We start from the raw sequence: 17986 nt of genomic DNA, 5'->3' as shown, positions 1-17986 counted from the left end.
TGTTTCCATAAAAATGATTTCTCCTTTCACTTCACCAGTCTACACTTGAAGACAGACTTCCTTCCTGTTTACCTCTCTTGTATTTGTTGAGATCCAGACCTGGGTTTGTGTCTCAGTATTTGGTCCAGATGTGGCAACTTTTGCTGCCACATCACAAGCATCAAAAAGCCACCCTCACCTGATGCTTGGCCATCTCCAATCCCTCCAAAATCACTGTCTTAAAGTCCTCCTCCTTGTCCTGTGGAAGGAAAGAGGAGAACTCATAGCCTTTGTTCCAATGACAAGTATGCTTGGCCATGAAGACCTTGTTTAAAGTGTAGAAAATGCTTTCTAATCAAAACTGTTTTCTTATTCTGGGGGACATGTTTTCAGCAAAAGGCTGTCTTGTTTATCCCTTAGATACAGAGAGGGGTCTTATAGAAACGGTCAATACTAATGAGATGTAGGGATGACAGAAAGTGCATGTGCCTGGGGTCATATACATCATCACATGGCTTCTGGATTTATCGTCACGATTATTTTTTCAAACCCTGTAATATCAAAGTGAGAAGTACTCAAGTCCTATCCTAAACTCTGGATCCAACTTTCATCTTCATCTCTGCCCTTTCACTTAGTTCCTAAAGAATTTTAAAATCAAGTTCCTCAGATCCTTCAAGCACAACCTCCTCTTTAATCACTTTCTTCCATCCCATTGTTTGTGGAATGTAGGTTAGTTTAGGGGCGGCTGCCTGTTTAGGGGACCCCAGAAGACTGGAAAATTTCTGAGCACTCAAAGCACATACTGCAAACCCCAAAAGCACATCCCCAAACTTTACATTTTTGAAAAGAATAAAAAAATTAAAAAATTTTGTGTTGTTTTATTTTTTGTAAGTAATCTCTACACCCAACGTGGGGCTTGAACTCATGACCCCAAGATCAAGGGTTGAATGCGTAACCAACGGAGTCAGCCAGGTGTCCCTGAAAATTTTTTAATGTTAAAAAAAGACAAAAGATTTGGAATAAAGGCTCACTGATGAGCATGCCAAATTCACTATTCTCTGGGGCAAAGATCTCTAGCCTGATGCATACTGAAAGATATAAAGTACGTAAAACAGGCTATAAATACACTTTACAAATTTTGTCTTATACTTAAAAAGAATGCAATACCTTTGCCCTTTTCCGAAGAAGTTTTGCTAGTCGAACCACATAAGGTTTAAATTCTCGTTGGTGTATGCCCTGCCTTCTGACTTCCAAACCGGAGTCATCTGAGGCTTCTGGAATAAAGGCCCATCGGTACCTACGTATAGAAGAATTTCAACACTGCTAAGACAAGATGTGCCATGTAAGACGAGGCCACATGAGTGCAGTGGAAAGATCACGACCCCATCACTCAAACAGATTCCAGTGGCAGCTGTGCTGCTTGCAGCCCCGTCACCCAGGGCAGGATTCTTCATCTGACCCTTTTCTTCCCCATGAAATAAAGATACTATTAACTACCTCACAGGGTTGTAAACAGTAAATAAGCAAAGTGTTCATTTTTGGTCAGGAGCATAAAGCAAGTAATTGAAATGATTCCATCCTCATTTGTTAATGGTCAAAATCTCTACCATGTACTTGGTCAGGTGATCCCACACACACAAGGAGGCAAAGAAATAAAAAAATTAAGTAGGACTTCTTTCATACCTCCCTTGTATTTTTGTTTTTATTTTCATCTTCAATAAGTGAAATTAATATCTGACTATGGGAAAAGTTCAAACAGTATAAAAGGACATAGTAAAGAAAAGTGGTCTGTCTCCCTCTCACCACAGGATCCATTAATAGCATGTTTCCTGTGTGTCCACCTAGGTAGGGTTCATGAATAGGGCACATCTGCCCACAACCATCCTCTTTTTTTTTTTTTTTTAAAGATTTTATTTATTTGAGAGAGAGAGAATGAGAGACAGAGAGCATGAGAGGGAGGAGGGTCAGAGGGAGAAGCAGACTCCCCGCCGAGCAGGGACCCCAATGCGGGACTCGATCCCGCGACTCCAGGATCGTGACCTGAGCCGAAGGCAGTCGCTTAACCAACTGAGCCACCCAGGCGCCCCCATCCTTCTTTTTAATGAAGTTAAAAAAAGCATGACTAGGGCGCCTGGGTGGCTCAGTCGTTAAGCGTCTGCCTTCGGCTCAGGTCATGATCCCAGGGTCCTGGGATCGAGTCCCACATCGGGCTCCCTGCTCTGCGGGAAACCTACTTCTTCCTCTCCCACTCCCCCTGCTTGTGTTCCTGCTCTCGCTATGTCTCTCTCTGTCAAATAAATAAATAAAATCTTTAAAACAACAACAAAAAAACCCCCCCAAAAACACAAAAATATGACTATTGCTTGTTCTGATTTAATTAGATATCTTAGAGATAATATCCTATAAAAACCCCATTCTCTTTAACAACTACACAGAACTCCAGTGTTGGAATGAACTGAATTAACCCGTCCTAGATTGTCCCATTTCTTGCTATTACAAATAATGCCACAATGGCTACCCTCACGTAATGCTGATTTTTGTACACGTCTGACAGTATAGCGATAGGGTAAGTTCTTGGAAACAATTACTGGCTTAAAGTGTATCTTGAATTTTGGTAAATACAACTTCCTTGGAGAATTACTGGACGGTATCTGTGTATGCTTGCAACTAGAATAATGCTTCTCTTAAGGTTACAGAGAAATATACTTTTAGATCTTTACCATTATGATGGTTATTTGTAAGTGGAACTTCTGAGTATGGCTTTTCCAGTGTTTACAGGTCATTTCTTTTCTATGAACCATTTGTTAACTGTCAATGGCTCATTTTCCTACGGGGTTACTGATTTTTACATATTAAGCAAGTTCACAAATATCTTTCCCCAACTCATTGCTGCCTTTTCCACTTCATGGTAGTTTTTGGTCACACAGAAACCTTTAAGATTTTTTATGGTTATTAAATATCTTTAACTTCTGAAATATATATCATGTGTAGAAAGATATTACTCTTTCAAGATTAAATTCTCCATGTCATCTTCTACTACTTTATAGATTTTTAAAAAAACAGTAGTTTAAAAAAAAATTAGTACTTTTTTTTTTTTTTTAGTATTACAGCCTGTTTCATCCCTTTTCTTTAGTAAGGCTGTCCTAACAAGTAAACAGGATGAACTCATTTTGGTTCTGATCACGGAAGCCAAAAATCAGTACCATGAGCATACTACTTAATGTTCTTCCTAGAGCCCCGAAGACTATAGTTCTATCACTTTTGTGACGATAAGCCTCCTAAATGAATTCTGGCCACTCTTTCCGACAATTCTGCTTATGGTCCCTTTCTGAATTTCTTCAGGAGTAACATCAGTTTCAAGATATGTGACTCCTCAAATTTATTAAGTAGGTGTACTTTTCAAATGGAAGAAAAAAAGGAACTAGAAATAATCTATAAAGAATTTCTAGTTCTTACCATTAAATTTAGTGAAAAGTAAGCTTGTGAAACAGCACTTTTTAGAGACTTAAGCATGTCCAGTATAGAAAGCAGATTCTGGTAGCTTACTCTTTATCCTACTGATAACTCCATTCCAGAAGAAAAATAAAACACATTATATATAAAAACATATTTAATCATATGGATAAATTCTCAAGTTATCTTAGCTACATTTGATAAAACAATCTCACATAGTTTGCCTATTAAAAAATTTAAATATGAAAAGCCATAATGAAAGATTTTTGAACACTTACGAGAATTTACTTCTATTAAGTTTCTCCCTAGTCCCCTCTGCTATCATCTCTCCAATTCAGTTCACTATCATCTGAAATTAAAGCCTCCTTGATTCCAGGCTTGCCCATCTCCAGTCCTCTGTCCAAACTATGCAGCCAAAGTAAAACTCCTAAAATGCAAGTCTGGTAACATCACTTCATTCCTTATTATGATTCAGTGGGTTCCCGCTGTCCTTAGGTTCAAGTCAAATGCTCTAATACAGCTCACAAGGCTTTACATTATTCAGCCCCTTTCCAGCCTCTTCTCACAACATTCTGCTCCTACAATATTGATTCCTCAGCATTTCACACAAACCAGGTCCATTCCAACCCCCCAGACTCCACGTGTTGTCCCCCTTGTTCTTCACCATGTCAGGATAAATCTGCACTGGGGCCTAAAGCTAGGAGGGGGTCTCTGCTGTATGACCTCAATAGCCTCCTGCATGTCAGCTATCAGAACACCCAGCATGCATTCAACTGGACTGGAAGCTGCTGAGTCACATATCCCACTGCCTCACATACGGTAGGTATTTAATTTGTTAACTAAATGCTGTTAATTTATCCACAGCAACCATTTACTTCCAGTTAACTGTTGCACTCCCCCCAAAATATTTCAACTTACACAAAAAACTTTTAAATTAGTCCTAGATGTCAGTTACCAAAGCAAATGCATTTTCAAAAATACCCATTTAAGATCCTTGCTTTTACTTACATCTGAAACTGAGGAAGATTTTCGGAGGGCAATGCCAGAGCCAAATCCAAAAATTTGCAAGCAGAAAGATAGAGGTTTAACCACCGCTGGCTGTTATATGAAGTAGAAAAGCCATTACCTCCTGTGTAGGTTGTCTCCAGACCAGCCACAGAGGGGCCTGAAGTCCTGTAAGCAGCAGACAGTGGTGTCAGCAGTTGCACCCATTTCCTAACAGGTGATTCCCAAAGTGCCAGCTAACAGTTCTCATTCCGGTACGTGTACCAGTAACTGCTGAGCAAGGTCATGACTAAATTAATTTTGCTCTTTTCCAATAAAAGCTTCCCCTCCCCCCCCCTTCCCCACCCTTTTTTAGGCAGGGTGAGAGAGTGAGCAGAGGAGGGGCAGAGGGAGAGGCAAAGAGAATCTCAAGCGGCCTCCAAGCCCAGTGCAGACCCCAATGTGGGGCTCGATCTCAGGACCTTGAGATCGTGACCTGAGCCAAAATGAAGAGTCGGGGGCTTAACTGACTGAGCCACACAGGTGCCCCTAAAAAGTTCACTTATGTTGAAAATGTAAAAATAGTACAGAATAACTTAAGTTACACTCAAGAAATAGAAAAATACAAGCTGTAAAACCAACAGACCTCCCTATTACTCGATGTCTCTCTGTAAAGATTGGGGGGAAGGTCTTTCTATAAAAACAGTTATTAGGACTGGTGAATTTTTTTTTTTTTTTAAATAGACCTAGCACTGAAGAATAAAATATATTCAAGACACATGGTGTTAAAGGAAACTTTTCAATTTATAAACTTACTTGTACAAAAGTTCCTACATATATAAAAAACTATTTAGTCATATTAGTACATTACCTGTACTAAAAAGAATAAAGTGTAGTACACTGAGATCATGCTGGAAGATCTGGATATACGGATACGTTATTTACAGGTTACCTGACATGATAGGTTTTGCTGATGTTTCAGGGACAACATATGACCTACCAAAACCAACATGGTTCAGGAGCTGAAATAATATTGCTTTAAACTAAATTTGTCTCGAAGACAAAGGCCATGCGTGTTGACAGTTTAGTCTAAAATGGTTAAGGAATAAATGACACTATATTATATCCAAATATGATCATTTGGATCAATTATATCCAAATAACAGATGAATATACAGAGTATTCATATAAAACAGTATCTATACTCTCCTAGTTGTAACATTCTGGATGACTTTAGGATGCTGAACACTGACAAGAAAATATGGAAATGTATTACATATTACCGTGAAATATCTTCGTCAGCGGTGAGTTCCTGCTCCATCAGTAAAAATACCTGTACCTGAAGACCATGAAATTCATGTTAAATATTTAAACTTGACATTTAATGTTTCTTTCAAGTTCTCTTTAGGATATATTTTCATTAAACCAAAAATAAATTTTAGGGTCCGATCAAATTAAACCATACCTAGTTTCTGAAAGTTAAACTGCAAAGTTAGCACAGAGCCTTCCTAATAACTTGACTGACCTGGGATGAAGCCAAGCTTTTGTCTGGTGATGATGGAACATGGTTACAGTTACTTTAAAAAAATATTAAAGCCAATGTCTTTGTGAGGATTATAAAGGCTTGGGTTTTCGGAGTTACAGATTCACTTTCCTTTCTTTACTCATGTCCTCTTCCCCAGCTCCCCAAATCACTCAGGTGAGGGTGATGGTATGGTCCAGGGAGGAGAACGGATGGGTGTGGTGGGACTCAGGAAGGCTGACTGTTTGGGAGATTACAAAATCTATGAAAGTCTCCGTAAAGGAAGCTTAGCTCGGGTAAGTGCTGCCCTTCCAGAGTGAGCACGTGCCTCATGGCAGCTAACCCAGCGAAGCCAGCTCGCAGCCCTCCAGGGGCACCGCTACAGCGGCCTGCAACCAGGCCTGGAAGCCATGACCAAAAATTTGGTGTTCTTGAAGAGAAGACATGAAACCAGATCAGACGAAGTAACGATTTCCAAGGAAGTTTCAGCTGTGTGGAGATGGAATCTGACTAGTTTTACCATTTTCTTTCTTTTTTTTTTTTTTAAAGATTTTATTCATTTCTTTGACAGAGAGAGAGAGAGAAAGCACAAGCAGGCAGAGAGGCAGGCAGAGGGAGAGGGAGAAGAAGGTTCTCCACTGAGCAGGGAGCCCGACATGGGGCCTGATCCCAGGATTCCGGGATCACGACCCGAGCCGAAGGCAGCCGCTCAACCGACTGAGCCACCCGGGCGCCCCTAGTTTTACCATTTTCAACTGTAAAAATTGTCAGTAACAAGCTTATTAACGAGAGTTCGGTTCTTTTCCAAGATTAATTTTTATCCAGTAAGCCTGTTGATGCTAATCACACTGTTTTAACCTCAGGATTAAAATTAACTCACAAGTTCTGTAATCATGGTAGGCCAGAGTGAGGTAAGATGTTGTGGAGACATTCTTAAAAGTAACACTCTGAAAAACAGGAATACTTGCGAGTGAAGAGTTGGCACCTGGGGCAAACGGAGACTCTCAACCAATCTCTCTGAAAGACATGCAGTGTATTTTCAATAGGTTAATAGTGACGATCATTTTCATGTAAGCTTTTCCATATAAGCTAGCCTACTACTTCTCGAACTATCTGGTGAAGGATCAATTTAAAAAATAAATTTCCAATCTGTTGCAGATTGTTACTTTAATAAAATACAATAAAAATGAATTACTAGAAAAAAGTCAAAGGAAGATATAAAATACAGATGCCATTTTCTTATTAGATTCAACAGATTCTGTCAAATTTTCTTAAGTAAGTTTAAAATGCTTACTCTAAATTTCTGTACTTTTCATGGACGGGATAATAGCCTGGTACTGGTCCAGAGACCACACTTTTGAGTAGCACTGATTTGGTCAGCTTTAAAAATAAAATCACATGATAAATAGTGTGCAATGTTGCCTATCAGACACTCGGTAGAAAGGGTTAGGAAAGACGCAGCCATTTATCTTCTGAGAGAAATGATCTCACTAAAGAGATGACAACTGTCCTTCCCAGCCCAGTCCCCAATGGTGGTTGTTGAAGCTGGTGGCTGCATAAGTGCACGAACCTCGGTATGGAACAATTCTGCCCCAGGCCAAGTTCATCTAAACCCATTTGGTAAAGCTGATAATCAAAAACCTTATGCAATCCCCCATATAAATGACAGATCTCAAATGTTACTTCTGGCCAAAATGTCTCTGCTCTGCCTATATTTTAGTTCTCCTTAAACAGCCCCTTATCCACAATAAAAAAAAATCCCACTAACATGTCTGCCCGCAGCAAAATAGTCTTATGCCTCATCTTTAAACATGAATTCTTTAGGAAACTCAAACCAAACAAAAAATAGAGACCATATTTAGGCAAATACTATAAATTCAGTGCTTGATGTTTTTTTACATGCTGGTGATGGTAATTTTTGTTGATTCTGCAGAACAGATTTCTGTTTCTACAACATTCTCCATCCACCTACACTTGGTATATTTCACCCCAACTTATAGCTTAAGGAAAGTATTTCCTAAGGAACAAAAAAACATAGTTTGGAAGACAGAGAAAATAGGTTTTCACTATTTACCTTGTATATCTGGAAGATATTTCTGGTACTGGTCAATTTCACTGCTAAAAATAGCAAATGCTAATCTTTTGAGAAGCATGGCTCTCTGCTCTAGCTCCACATCTCGGTTTGCAAAGAGGTTAAGGGAACTGCTCTGAGCCACAGCTACACGAGCTGAAAGAGGAACGCAAGCGAGAGGTTGTGATACACTCCTGCAGTCATATGCAAAAAGATTATTCTGTCATCTGTTTTTAAAAATGGCTAGACACCCTGTGACTTCCAAGGGTGGGAGGAGCTTAGGGTAGAGGATTCCCGGCTCTTCTCTGGGGCAGAAGGGCTGGCACACAGACCCAGCACAGGGGAGCAATTGTGAATGTGGAGAGAGAGGAAGATTTAGAAAATTCCAAACACCAACAATGGCATTTTATAAAACCCTTTCACATTTCATGCCATCTGCCTAACGCCTCATTGCTTTAAAAATAATATCTGGCCTGCCCTTTGTAATTTTTGTTCCCTGCATGGAATGCTTTGCCCTTAGGCCTTCCCAGGGTTGGCTTCTTTAGTTTCACCTCACCTGTCAGCTCTTTAGGTGTTACTTAAAATCTATCATATCACCCTACTTTCTTCACAACTATTGACTCCCTGAAATAATCTTATTTATTTGATTAAGGTTAGCATAATGGCCTGGCCCATTTTTGTCTTTTAATAAATACTTGTTGAACAGATGAATTTGAACCTTAAAACAACCCTGTGATGATCAGAGGACGGAGAATATGCTGCCCCTTTTCCAGATGGGAAACTACAGCTTTTGTTCAAGAACTTACACGAAATCATCAGACTTACCCTGCTTTAGTGCTAGTCATTAGTTTAGTAACTTTATACTTAAAACAAAACAAAACAGAACAAAACAAAAAACAACCCCAGGGCACCTGGCTGGCTCAGTCGGAAGAGCTTGTGACTCCTGATCTCAGGATGGTGAGTTCGAGCCCCATGTTGGATGCAGAGATTACTTAAAATAAATAAATAAAATTAAAAAAAACAAGAAAACCCTTTTTTCAGATGAAATACTATAGGAACCCTACTATATAAAACCAATCAAGACAGAGTAGAAGGCGGGTAGAGAGTGATTCTGATCTTCTCGGTCCTTCTTTTTCTTCCTTCAGAGGAGATAAACAGAGCCCCAGCATTTAGAGTGACTTGTCTGACAGGCTGAACCCAGCTGTCAGCCCTTCCCTGCCCCCTCAACTTGTCAGTCTTTCATTCATTTAATCATTTCTCATGGAGTGCTCACGATGTGCCAAGTGCTATGCTGTGTGCTGGGGGAACAATTTAGACACAAATTAGACATGACCAAACAGTTCTACTGATTATTTATCACCTGTTGTCCTCCTTACATTTTTTAAAAAGACTTTATTTATTTGAGAGAGCAAGTGAGCGAGCGAGAGAGCGTGAGCAGGGGGAGGGGCAGAGGGCGAGGGAGAAGCAGACTCCCCGCTGAGTGGGGAGCCTGACTCACCCAGGATCAGGACCTGAGCCAAAGTCAGACCCTTTAACTGATTGAGCCACCCAAGCGTCCCATCCTCTTTCAATTTTAACATTCCATCCCTACAGGATATTAAGTATAACTTGACAAAGAGCTAATTCAGTAGTTTCTAGAGAAGAACAAGGTAAACAATAAGAATGGGTCATGATCAGGAAATACACTGCTTAGGCTTCCCATAATACTCACTCATCAAATCTCTAAATGTTGTTTTATCATGTGTCATCAGATTGTCCATAATTGCTCTCCAACTGAAAGAAACAAGGATTATGATACGTAATTAAGATTTTGTTGCTGTTACCATTAAAAACACAGTGTTCTACTTTGCAGGACAGTCGCTGGTTTCAGTGAGATGCATTATCACACTGAATGAAAGCAAGACCACGACTTACTGATTAACACAAGAGGCATCCATCTGAAAGAAACTGGGATCCATAAAGAGGTCAAAGGCTTCTTTTTTCCAAGCTCTCCGTGTGTACTGATACCCGCTAAGACTGCTAAGCAGCTGGACACAGGCCCGGTAACTAGGGGCATTATGCGCACTAGGAGGAAGGAGAACCAGAACCACTTTAACCGATATGGTCTAACTTGAATCATGTGATTCATATATCACATTCACCTAGAACGATGATATGAAATGAAGGCCCATAACAGAAATAATGTTTTTCTTTAAAAATCATTACAATTCAAAGCAAAAATAATGTCATTTTGTGGTAATTCCAAAAACGGCAATAAAGGAACACAATTTGTTTCTAATAGGCTTTGAATTAAGAAAACTACTTTAATAAGAGTACCTGTGATTTCGGAGGTAGGGCACAACATAATGCATAATATTTACAAGTAAAGGAATAACCCGTTCCTTTTCATCACTATAGAAAACCATATCCAAAAGATGAGCCAAAACCTAAAAAACATAAGAAATGAAGTATAATCTAGCAGCTAAAACTGACAGCATTTGGAGGTGGGTTTCAGTCTGTAAGTCGAACACCTAGAATACCTTAAAATTATAAAAATCTAAAATCAGATGTCACTAAGCCATTTTTATATGAATGGTTTCTGTCACTCTGTTTTTTGCCCACTATAAATATAGGAGTATGAGCAAATTTTTACTATTTCCAACTGAGATAGCGAAGTATAGAAAAAGAGAGATCAAGAACCTTCTAATGTGACAGTGAGTAAACAGTGAATTAAAGACTAGATACTCAGTATTCTCTTTCTCTGACAGTTAAAAGAGGGCTTGAAATAAACTAACCAAATGAACCAAGCTGTTTAAGTCCCAACTCTATCAATTAATAGCTCTTTGGCCTTAGTCATATTGTTCTAATCTTTATGAGACTTTGTATCCACAACTGAAAAGGGGAAACAAAAGTGACCTACAAGGCTATATAACAGGATATTAAAAAAACAGCATGTCAGAGGATAGATCTAAAAATATTTGATAAACTGTAAAATATTTCAGTGTGGCAAGCATCATTAAGCATCATTATACCACCTCGAACCCTCCTGATCATACTGTGATACAAAAGCACTTTTCTTTTTAAAAATCATACTTAAAAAAACAGTGCATGGGGAAGGAAGCAGTATCTAAAGCTATCACTAATATTTAACAAACTAAATAGTCTGAATACAAAGTCAAAACTTTATTCTTTATAGTGATCTCTAGAAGTACAAAATGGTTTTTCAAATTAAAAACTCCTCTGTCAGAATTACCTGCTAATACTGAATTATGACACTGTTTACTTGGAAGTTCATGTGAAAAAACTTGATATTTACCTCAGAAAGTAATGTCAATGCATGGACACTATATACAGAAGGAGTTATGTTTGAAGTTTCCATTGCAGGTGATAACATATCTAAATAAGAGAAAAGACAGGTCAAGGTACAGTTAGACCTTTTCCCCGTAAAAAAAGCTACCTGCTAACATGAGAAAGGGATGATCTTATGGTGCTTACAGTGCTAGTTGCCAGGATCGTAGTAAACAGGTGCCTATAAATATGAACCCCAATGTTTGAAATCAATACCTTCAACATCAGATTCCAAATTGGTTCCATCCACCATTATTTTGGGAGAAGGCTTAACTTCAAGATTTCGTCGCAGCCATGTTGTCTGTTCCAAAGAAGAACCAGCAATGGCACCAATTGCATCCACTATTTTATGAGTCACGTCCTAAAGAAACAAGGAAAAAAAACACTCCCTGTATATGTGTGCATGTGCGCACACACACGTGCTCCTAACTTCAGAGATGATCTTATTTAACCTTATCTTTTTAGAGCTGAGGGCACCGAGACACAGAGTTTTGGCAACGGCCCTCAATTCAGAATGCCTTACCTGAAGGTCTCTTTGGTCTTTTTTATTTTCCAAACTAGGGTTTTTCATAATAAACTCATTCAGAACCCTAAAAGGGCGAAAGGGAAAAAAACAAAACAAAACAGGAAATATCAGTGTAAAGGAAATGATGCAATCTGATTTCTCCCAGTGACCAAGTGGCTTTGTGTCCTCAACTTCTATTTTATGTGTTTAATGAATGTATGAGTATCCTATGACTCTGTTGAAAGGAATAAACATATGCACAAAAACACATGTAAAGGATGTTCCTGACAGCTTATTCATAAAAACACCAAATTGGAAAGAACCCCAAAGTCCAGCAACAGAAGAGAATTTGTAGCATAATCATACAGTGAAATACTGAACAGCAATGAAACTTAATAAATTATAGCTACATGAAATTACACGGATGAATCTTATAAACATAAGTTGTGTGAAAGAAGCAGACACAAAATAAAATATTTACATATACTTAGAGTTCAAAAAAAAGGGCAAAATTTATCTGTGGTGTTAGAGGCCAGAATAATGGTTATCTTTGGGGAGAAGGTTCAGACAGTAATTGGGAGGGGAACTGAGGAGACATACGGTGTTTTATTTCTTAATTTAGACTTGAATTATATAGTTGATGTGTTCACTCTAATAACTTGTGGGGTAGTGTACTAATTATTTGTATATTTTTCTGTTTGTTTTATATATCAACAAAAAAGTAAAAAAACAAAAAAACAAAAAACCCCAGCAATTTTAAATTGTAAGAGAAATGGCTTCTAATCCTGTGTGTATGTAACAGATTAAAAATACTTCATGAATGAAAAAAAATTTCAACTTCTGTTGTTTGCTAAAATTCCACTCGATATTTACTCTGACATTTATCTTTTATTAAGATAAATTATATGCATAATTATTTCCAAACTAACATGTGAGGTTATTTTGAAAAGCAACCTTCATATCAATTTCTATTTTATAATTAAGAATTTTTAGAACATCAGTGGAATGGTCGGTAGTAAACAAACATTCAATATGAGAACATGTTGACTGTCGCTGGCCATTGAAGACCTCATTGGACTGTCTGAGGTAATGTAAAAAGGTTGGGGAAAAGTTTACTCTATTCCTCCCCCCCCTTATATCTTAAGCAGTCCTTTTCAAACTTTAGTGTATACTCACTCAAATCACTTGGGGATCTTGCTAGAAAGCAGATTCTAATTGGGGTGGTCTGGGGTAAAGCCTGTTTATGTTCAGGGCCCTGAACTCAAATGACTTTCCTCTATGAAGTTCCCCATCAGCCATCCTACTCATCCCGAAAGTAACTACTATTACAAGTTTTATGTTAGTACATTTACATTTTGTATAAACACGCATTGTTTCCTCCCTACGGCCTCCTGCCTTTTTTTCAGGTCTCATACCATATGCCTAGTTCTATACCTTGAGAATTCCATGAGAAGACAGTGATCGCGTGGTCACCCAAAACATCTGTTATTCAGCAATTAGGACAGTGATCATTATTCTGTTCTTCAAAATAGTATTTTTAAGCGAAATTGCTTACCCAAGTATAAGAAACTGCCCTGGGGCTGGAAGACTCAGTTGTATAGAGTCTTTCAGAAGTATCAACAGTGATGCCCAACTATCCACTAAATTGGGCACTGGAATTCTGCAAGATAAATATAGTTGCATATATATAGAGAGAGGCACAGCAAACTTTAGTTTTCTTTATATTTTCCCACAGCCTTTAACACATTTTCCTACTAGTTTCTCTGAAACATTCCCTAAATTTGTATAGAATATGATAGGACAAAATTCCTAAAAGCCTTATGTTTTCTATTAATATTATATATATAAAAAAAACCCAACACATATAAAATATACAGTGTGACTTATTAGTACAGAAATTTTGCTAGAGAAATCCCAGTTTTAATTACAGGGACTCTCAGAAGTAAAATACAATTGCAGTAAGTCTCAGTTTAATTACTGACATCATAGTCACTTGCTCTTGGTCCTATCCTCTCCATTTATATTAGCTCTTTTTCCTTCACCTATGAGTCTTTATCTCATCGAAGGGAGAGTTACCAATCTGTCCTGAACCAAGTGGTCTCACATCTAGAGAAATTAAGATTATCTCTGTTTCAGTCTGGCCTTAACCATAACACCTCTATGTATCTAAGTTCAGACGTTAGGTAGTCCTTGCTCTAAATCACAATCAGTTTAAATATACTACCTAACCTAACTTTATAAATGTTAGTCATAGATCACAAATTGATGCCAAGTTTGGTGATTAATATGGAACTGCCTTATAAGGGAGGATTAAGACTGAGGTCTTCAGTAAGAAGTTTATCAAAACTCAACTGACTTCTGTTCAGGGGAACACAAAACTGGAATACCAGAACAAGAAGATATTTTATCATCATTCCTAATGTTAAAAAAAAAGTCAGATTAGATTACCACATGTTCACCCATATTAAAGTAATAATGGATTCAGTGGCAACAGGCATGGTTTCAAGAGTTGGATTCAGCATTTCATTTATACTTAAATGATTTTCTTACAATTCATTGTTTCAGTAGCCATAGAATCTCTAATACACTTAGGTCTTTAGGTTTGCAGGATCTGCCTGGCTGGCTCATTAACATACCCATTGACTTGTATAAATATATCCACAGACAATGTTGCTAGCATTTGTTCTTTTAGTTTTAAAAGGAAAAATTAGCAACTTCTTGAAAGGATTTAGGTGCTTGTCTCCTCTATTCCCTGACTTTTACACATTACTAATGCAGAAAGGAGAGATTTATATCAGTTATCTTACCTTTGAATATAAGCATAGAAAAACTGAAGCATGCAGACTTCCAAAGAAAGATGTTTCTATAAACAAAAGAAATCAATTTTACATTGAAGAAAAATGCTGCTTTAGCTTTTTTATTGTTGCAACTACTCTGTACTTTACTGCCAATTTTTAACATAAAACATTAAAAGAAAACAAAAACACTAGTTTGTCATAAAAAATAAAGCCATGCGAACTCATTTAGTAGAAAAAAACTTAACCCAAGATCTGTTTAAAAAGTTGAAAATGGGGTGCCTGGGTGGCTCAGTTGGTTAAGCGACTGCCTTCGGCTCAGGTCACGATCCTGGAGTCCCGGGATCGAGTCCCGCATCGGGCTCCCTGCTCAGCAGGGAGTCTGCTTCTCCCTCTCCCGCTCCCCCCTCTTGTGCTCTTTCTTTCTCTCACTCTCTCTCTCAAATAAATAAATAAAATCTTTAAAAAAAAAAATGTTGATTATTTCTTTAAAAAAAAAAAAAAAAAAAAAGTTGAAAATGGACAGAAGAAATCAAAAGGTTCTCAAACCTCCCCCACCACACATCAAAAGTTGATACTCCAGCCATTATTTTTAAATGATCCATTTACTCTGTAAGCATCAACATCAGTTTTAATCAGCTTATATTATACTTGGGTGGTGCTAGCAGAATTGGGTTGAAAATTTTTACAAAATTAGAATTTAAATCTATTTTACTACAAGTTTCTGCTAACTTAGTGTAGTTTGTTCAAATCTGAGACCAACTCCTAATAGCCTCCTAATGTAGTCTTTAACTAGAGATAGTGCTGAGTGTGCTAATTTCTAACGACAAGTGTTTTCTTTTTTATTATATGTTATACTCGGCACTACACTAAGTTAGCAGAAACTGGTAGTAAAAGAGGGGAGATGAACCATGAGAGACTGGACTCTGAGAAACAAACTGAGGGTTCTAGAGGGGAGGGGGTGGGGGGATGGGCTAGCCCGGTGATGGGTATTAAAGAGGGCACGTTCTGCATGGAGCACTGGGTGTTACACGCAAGCAATGAATCATGGAACACTACATCAAAAACTAATGATGTAATGTATGGTGATTAACATAATAAAATAAAATTAAAAAAATTAGTAACAGGCAAGGAAATGATACTGATGTCCACTGACATTTACCGATTTGTTCCTTTTTAGTACCAACTATTCCCCTGAAGGTTCCCCTTTATCACACACAAAAATCCAGTATCTAATGGATTCAGAATTTAGACTCAGAGCAAGGAGGCAGCCATTGGAAGGTGTGGTGGTGGAATTTGCTCGTTTTCATATCCTTCATGCCTAGTCCAATGTCTGGCACAAGCAGATGCTCAATTGCTCAATATTATGCTGAATTGAGCTTTCACATGCAAATTTAAAATCCTATCGCAAATGCCGCAGGGGTGATGTTAGAATAGTTAGCATGTTAGAAGTTAACACGGATATTAGCTATTCACACATGCAAGTATACTCTTTCCATTGGCAACTCAAGAAAAAGATAAAATTTTAAAAAATAAACATTTTCAGATATGTGTAACAATTCTGTTTATTTTCTCAGAAAATATGACCTCTTAGTATTGCTGGAACAAAGAACAGAAGAAAGTAGAGAGGGCGCCTGGGTGGCTCAGTTGGTTAAGCGACTGCCTTCGACTCAGGTCATGATCCTGGAGTCCTGGGATCGAGTCCCGCATCGGGCTCCCTGCTCAGCGGGGAGCCTGCTTCTCCCTCTGACCCTCCCCCCTCTCATGCTCTCTCTCTCTCTCTCAAATAAATAAATAAAATCTTTAAAAAAAAATAAAAATAAAAAAAAAAGAAGAAAGTAGAGAAGTCCATAATTTTACTCATTTGCAGACTTTTATATCTGCCTAATTAGAGACAATGTGCTGTGAGTAATGTATTATTATTACTGTATTGTATTATTATTACTATATTATTATTCATTTTCTGTAGCCCTTGCCAAGCACGGGTTTGTACATGGTCAAGAAATGACATTGACTAGAACTAAGGTTACGGCAAAATGTTGGACATTCGTTCCAGAGAGAAAGCAATAAAGAAGCTGTAAAATAATAATAATAATAATAATAATAATAATAAGGCAACAACTGAGATCAGCCGACCTTGGGCTCTGGCTTGTGTGTTCTTCCTTTAAATGACCAGAAAAACCTCCCCTAAGAATTCGGTCATACAAGTCTGAACGGCCTTAGACATTCACATAAGAGATCTAAGCAGTGAATGGCTCTTCACCGGCTATGGGAATGATCACAATAGCAGTCACTGCAGATACTGATAAATGTTTTGATTACAGTAGTGTGAGGCCAACATGCCTTCCTCTCTGCAATCTGTAAAAGGACAATGCTGTACAAAAAAATATCTTACCTCCCAGCATCATTTTTGAAACAGAATTGTCAATAAATGCAAAGAAAAGCTCTTCTTACCTTGTCCTTGGCTATGGCTGGGGGCTGCTTTAAAACTTCTTTCACGGTCTGCATAACGGTTTCTGCTCTCATGACACTGATGGAGCGAACCAGTTCTACTAGTAGAAGCTGTTCTTCACTCGCTGCAGGAATGACCTGGGTAAACACATCATTGTATCTCTGTATGTAGGTGGGTACATAAGTCTTCTAAGAGAAGTCACAGGATTAAGAGAATATCTCATGGGCTCTTTTTAATATAAAGGACTTTGCAAGTCTCTTGATTAGGTAAAAAAATAGATTTTTATCAATACAATGTATATACATCATTTCAAAAAATCAAATAGGACAATAAGCCTTACAAGAAAAGATAGCAGTGTCCTATCCTATATCTCACATTCCCAAAGCAACCCTGCTCAACTCTTAGCTCTTTTCTATTATTTGAGTGATACACAGCTTTTTTTCCCCCATTTCATGATTTTTTTTTTCAATTTCCTACTGACTTCCTACACCAGAAGACAAAAATTTAGCTCCCCTACACTTCTCTCCCTACCTCCCAACATAGTTATGTCACAATTTTACTTAAATCAATATCTAATATTCATTAACTATTTACGGTTGTACTGTGTATTATACTGTCATTACATTTCTTTTACATTTTCTTTTTCCTAGAGTTAATAAACTGCTTTATTTTTGTTTGGTTTTCTCCATCTCTATCATAAATTCATCCCCAAATTACTCCAACAACTGTAAACCTCTTATTACATATTCGAATATATTAGGTAATTAATCTTCTACCCTTTTCCTGTTTTGTTTTTTTTTTTCCCTTGAGACATCTGTTAGAGGTCTTTATGCTCCACCCTGGGTTGGTACTCCCTAGGCTTGCTACAAAGTAACATCTTGATATCTTTTCTGTGATC

At 37.9% G+C, this 17986-nt stretch overlaps 1 protein-coding gene across 8 annotated transcripts in view; it reads right to left on the bottom strand.

The window, feature by feature from the left end:
- Nucleotides 1-17986, bottom strand: part of DOP1A (DOP1 leucine zipper like protein A) — a 113889-nt gene that overhangs the window by 2261 nt on the left and 93642 nt on the right. The window contains exons 23-37 of one of the 8 annotated variants that reach the window (XR_008505343.2): nt 17091-17225; nt 14649-14704; nt 13397-13501; nt 11860-11926; nt 11553-11697; nt 11305-11384; nt 10326-10435; nt 9924-10073; nt 9721-9782; nt 8013-8165; nt 6819-6955; nt 5700-5755; nt 4559-4605; nt 1147-1276; nt 179-238 (exon numbers count right to left, since the gene is read on the bottom strand). Coding sequence is in view for 5 of the 8 variants with exons in the window: in XM_045867167.3 (XP_045723123.1) it covers nt 179-238; nt 1147-1276; nt 4441-4605; nt 5700-5755; nt 6819-6955; nt 8013-8165; nt 9721-9782; nt 9924-10073; nt 10326-10435; nt 11305-11384; nt 11553-11697; nt 11860-11926; nt 13397-13501; nt 14649-14704; nt 17091-17225 (1611 nt within the window). In the remaining 3 variants the exon portion in view is untranslated. The other 7 variants (XM_045867167.3, XM_045867168.3, XM_045867169.3 and 4 more) reach the window with 7 other exon arrangements.

Source organism: Mirounga angustirostris, unplaced genomic scaffold (genome assembly GCF_029215605.1).
Source record: "Mirounga angustirostris isolate CCGP_5_RB_7025 unplaced genomic scaffold, mMirAng1.0.hap1 SCAF_8, whole genome shotgun sequence".
Lineage (NCBI taxonomy): Eukaryota > Metazoa > Chordata > Mammalia > Carnivora > Phocidae > Mirounga > Mirounga angustirostris.
This window is presented reverse-complemented; position numbering and strand designations above follow the sequence as displayed.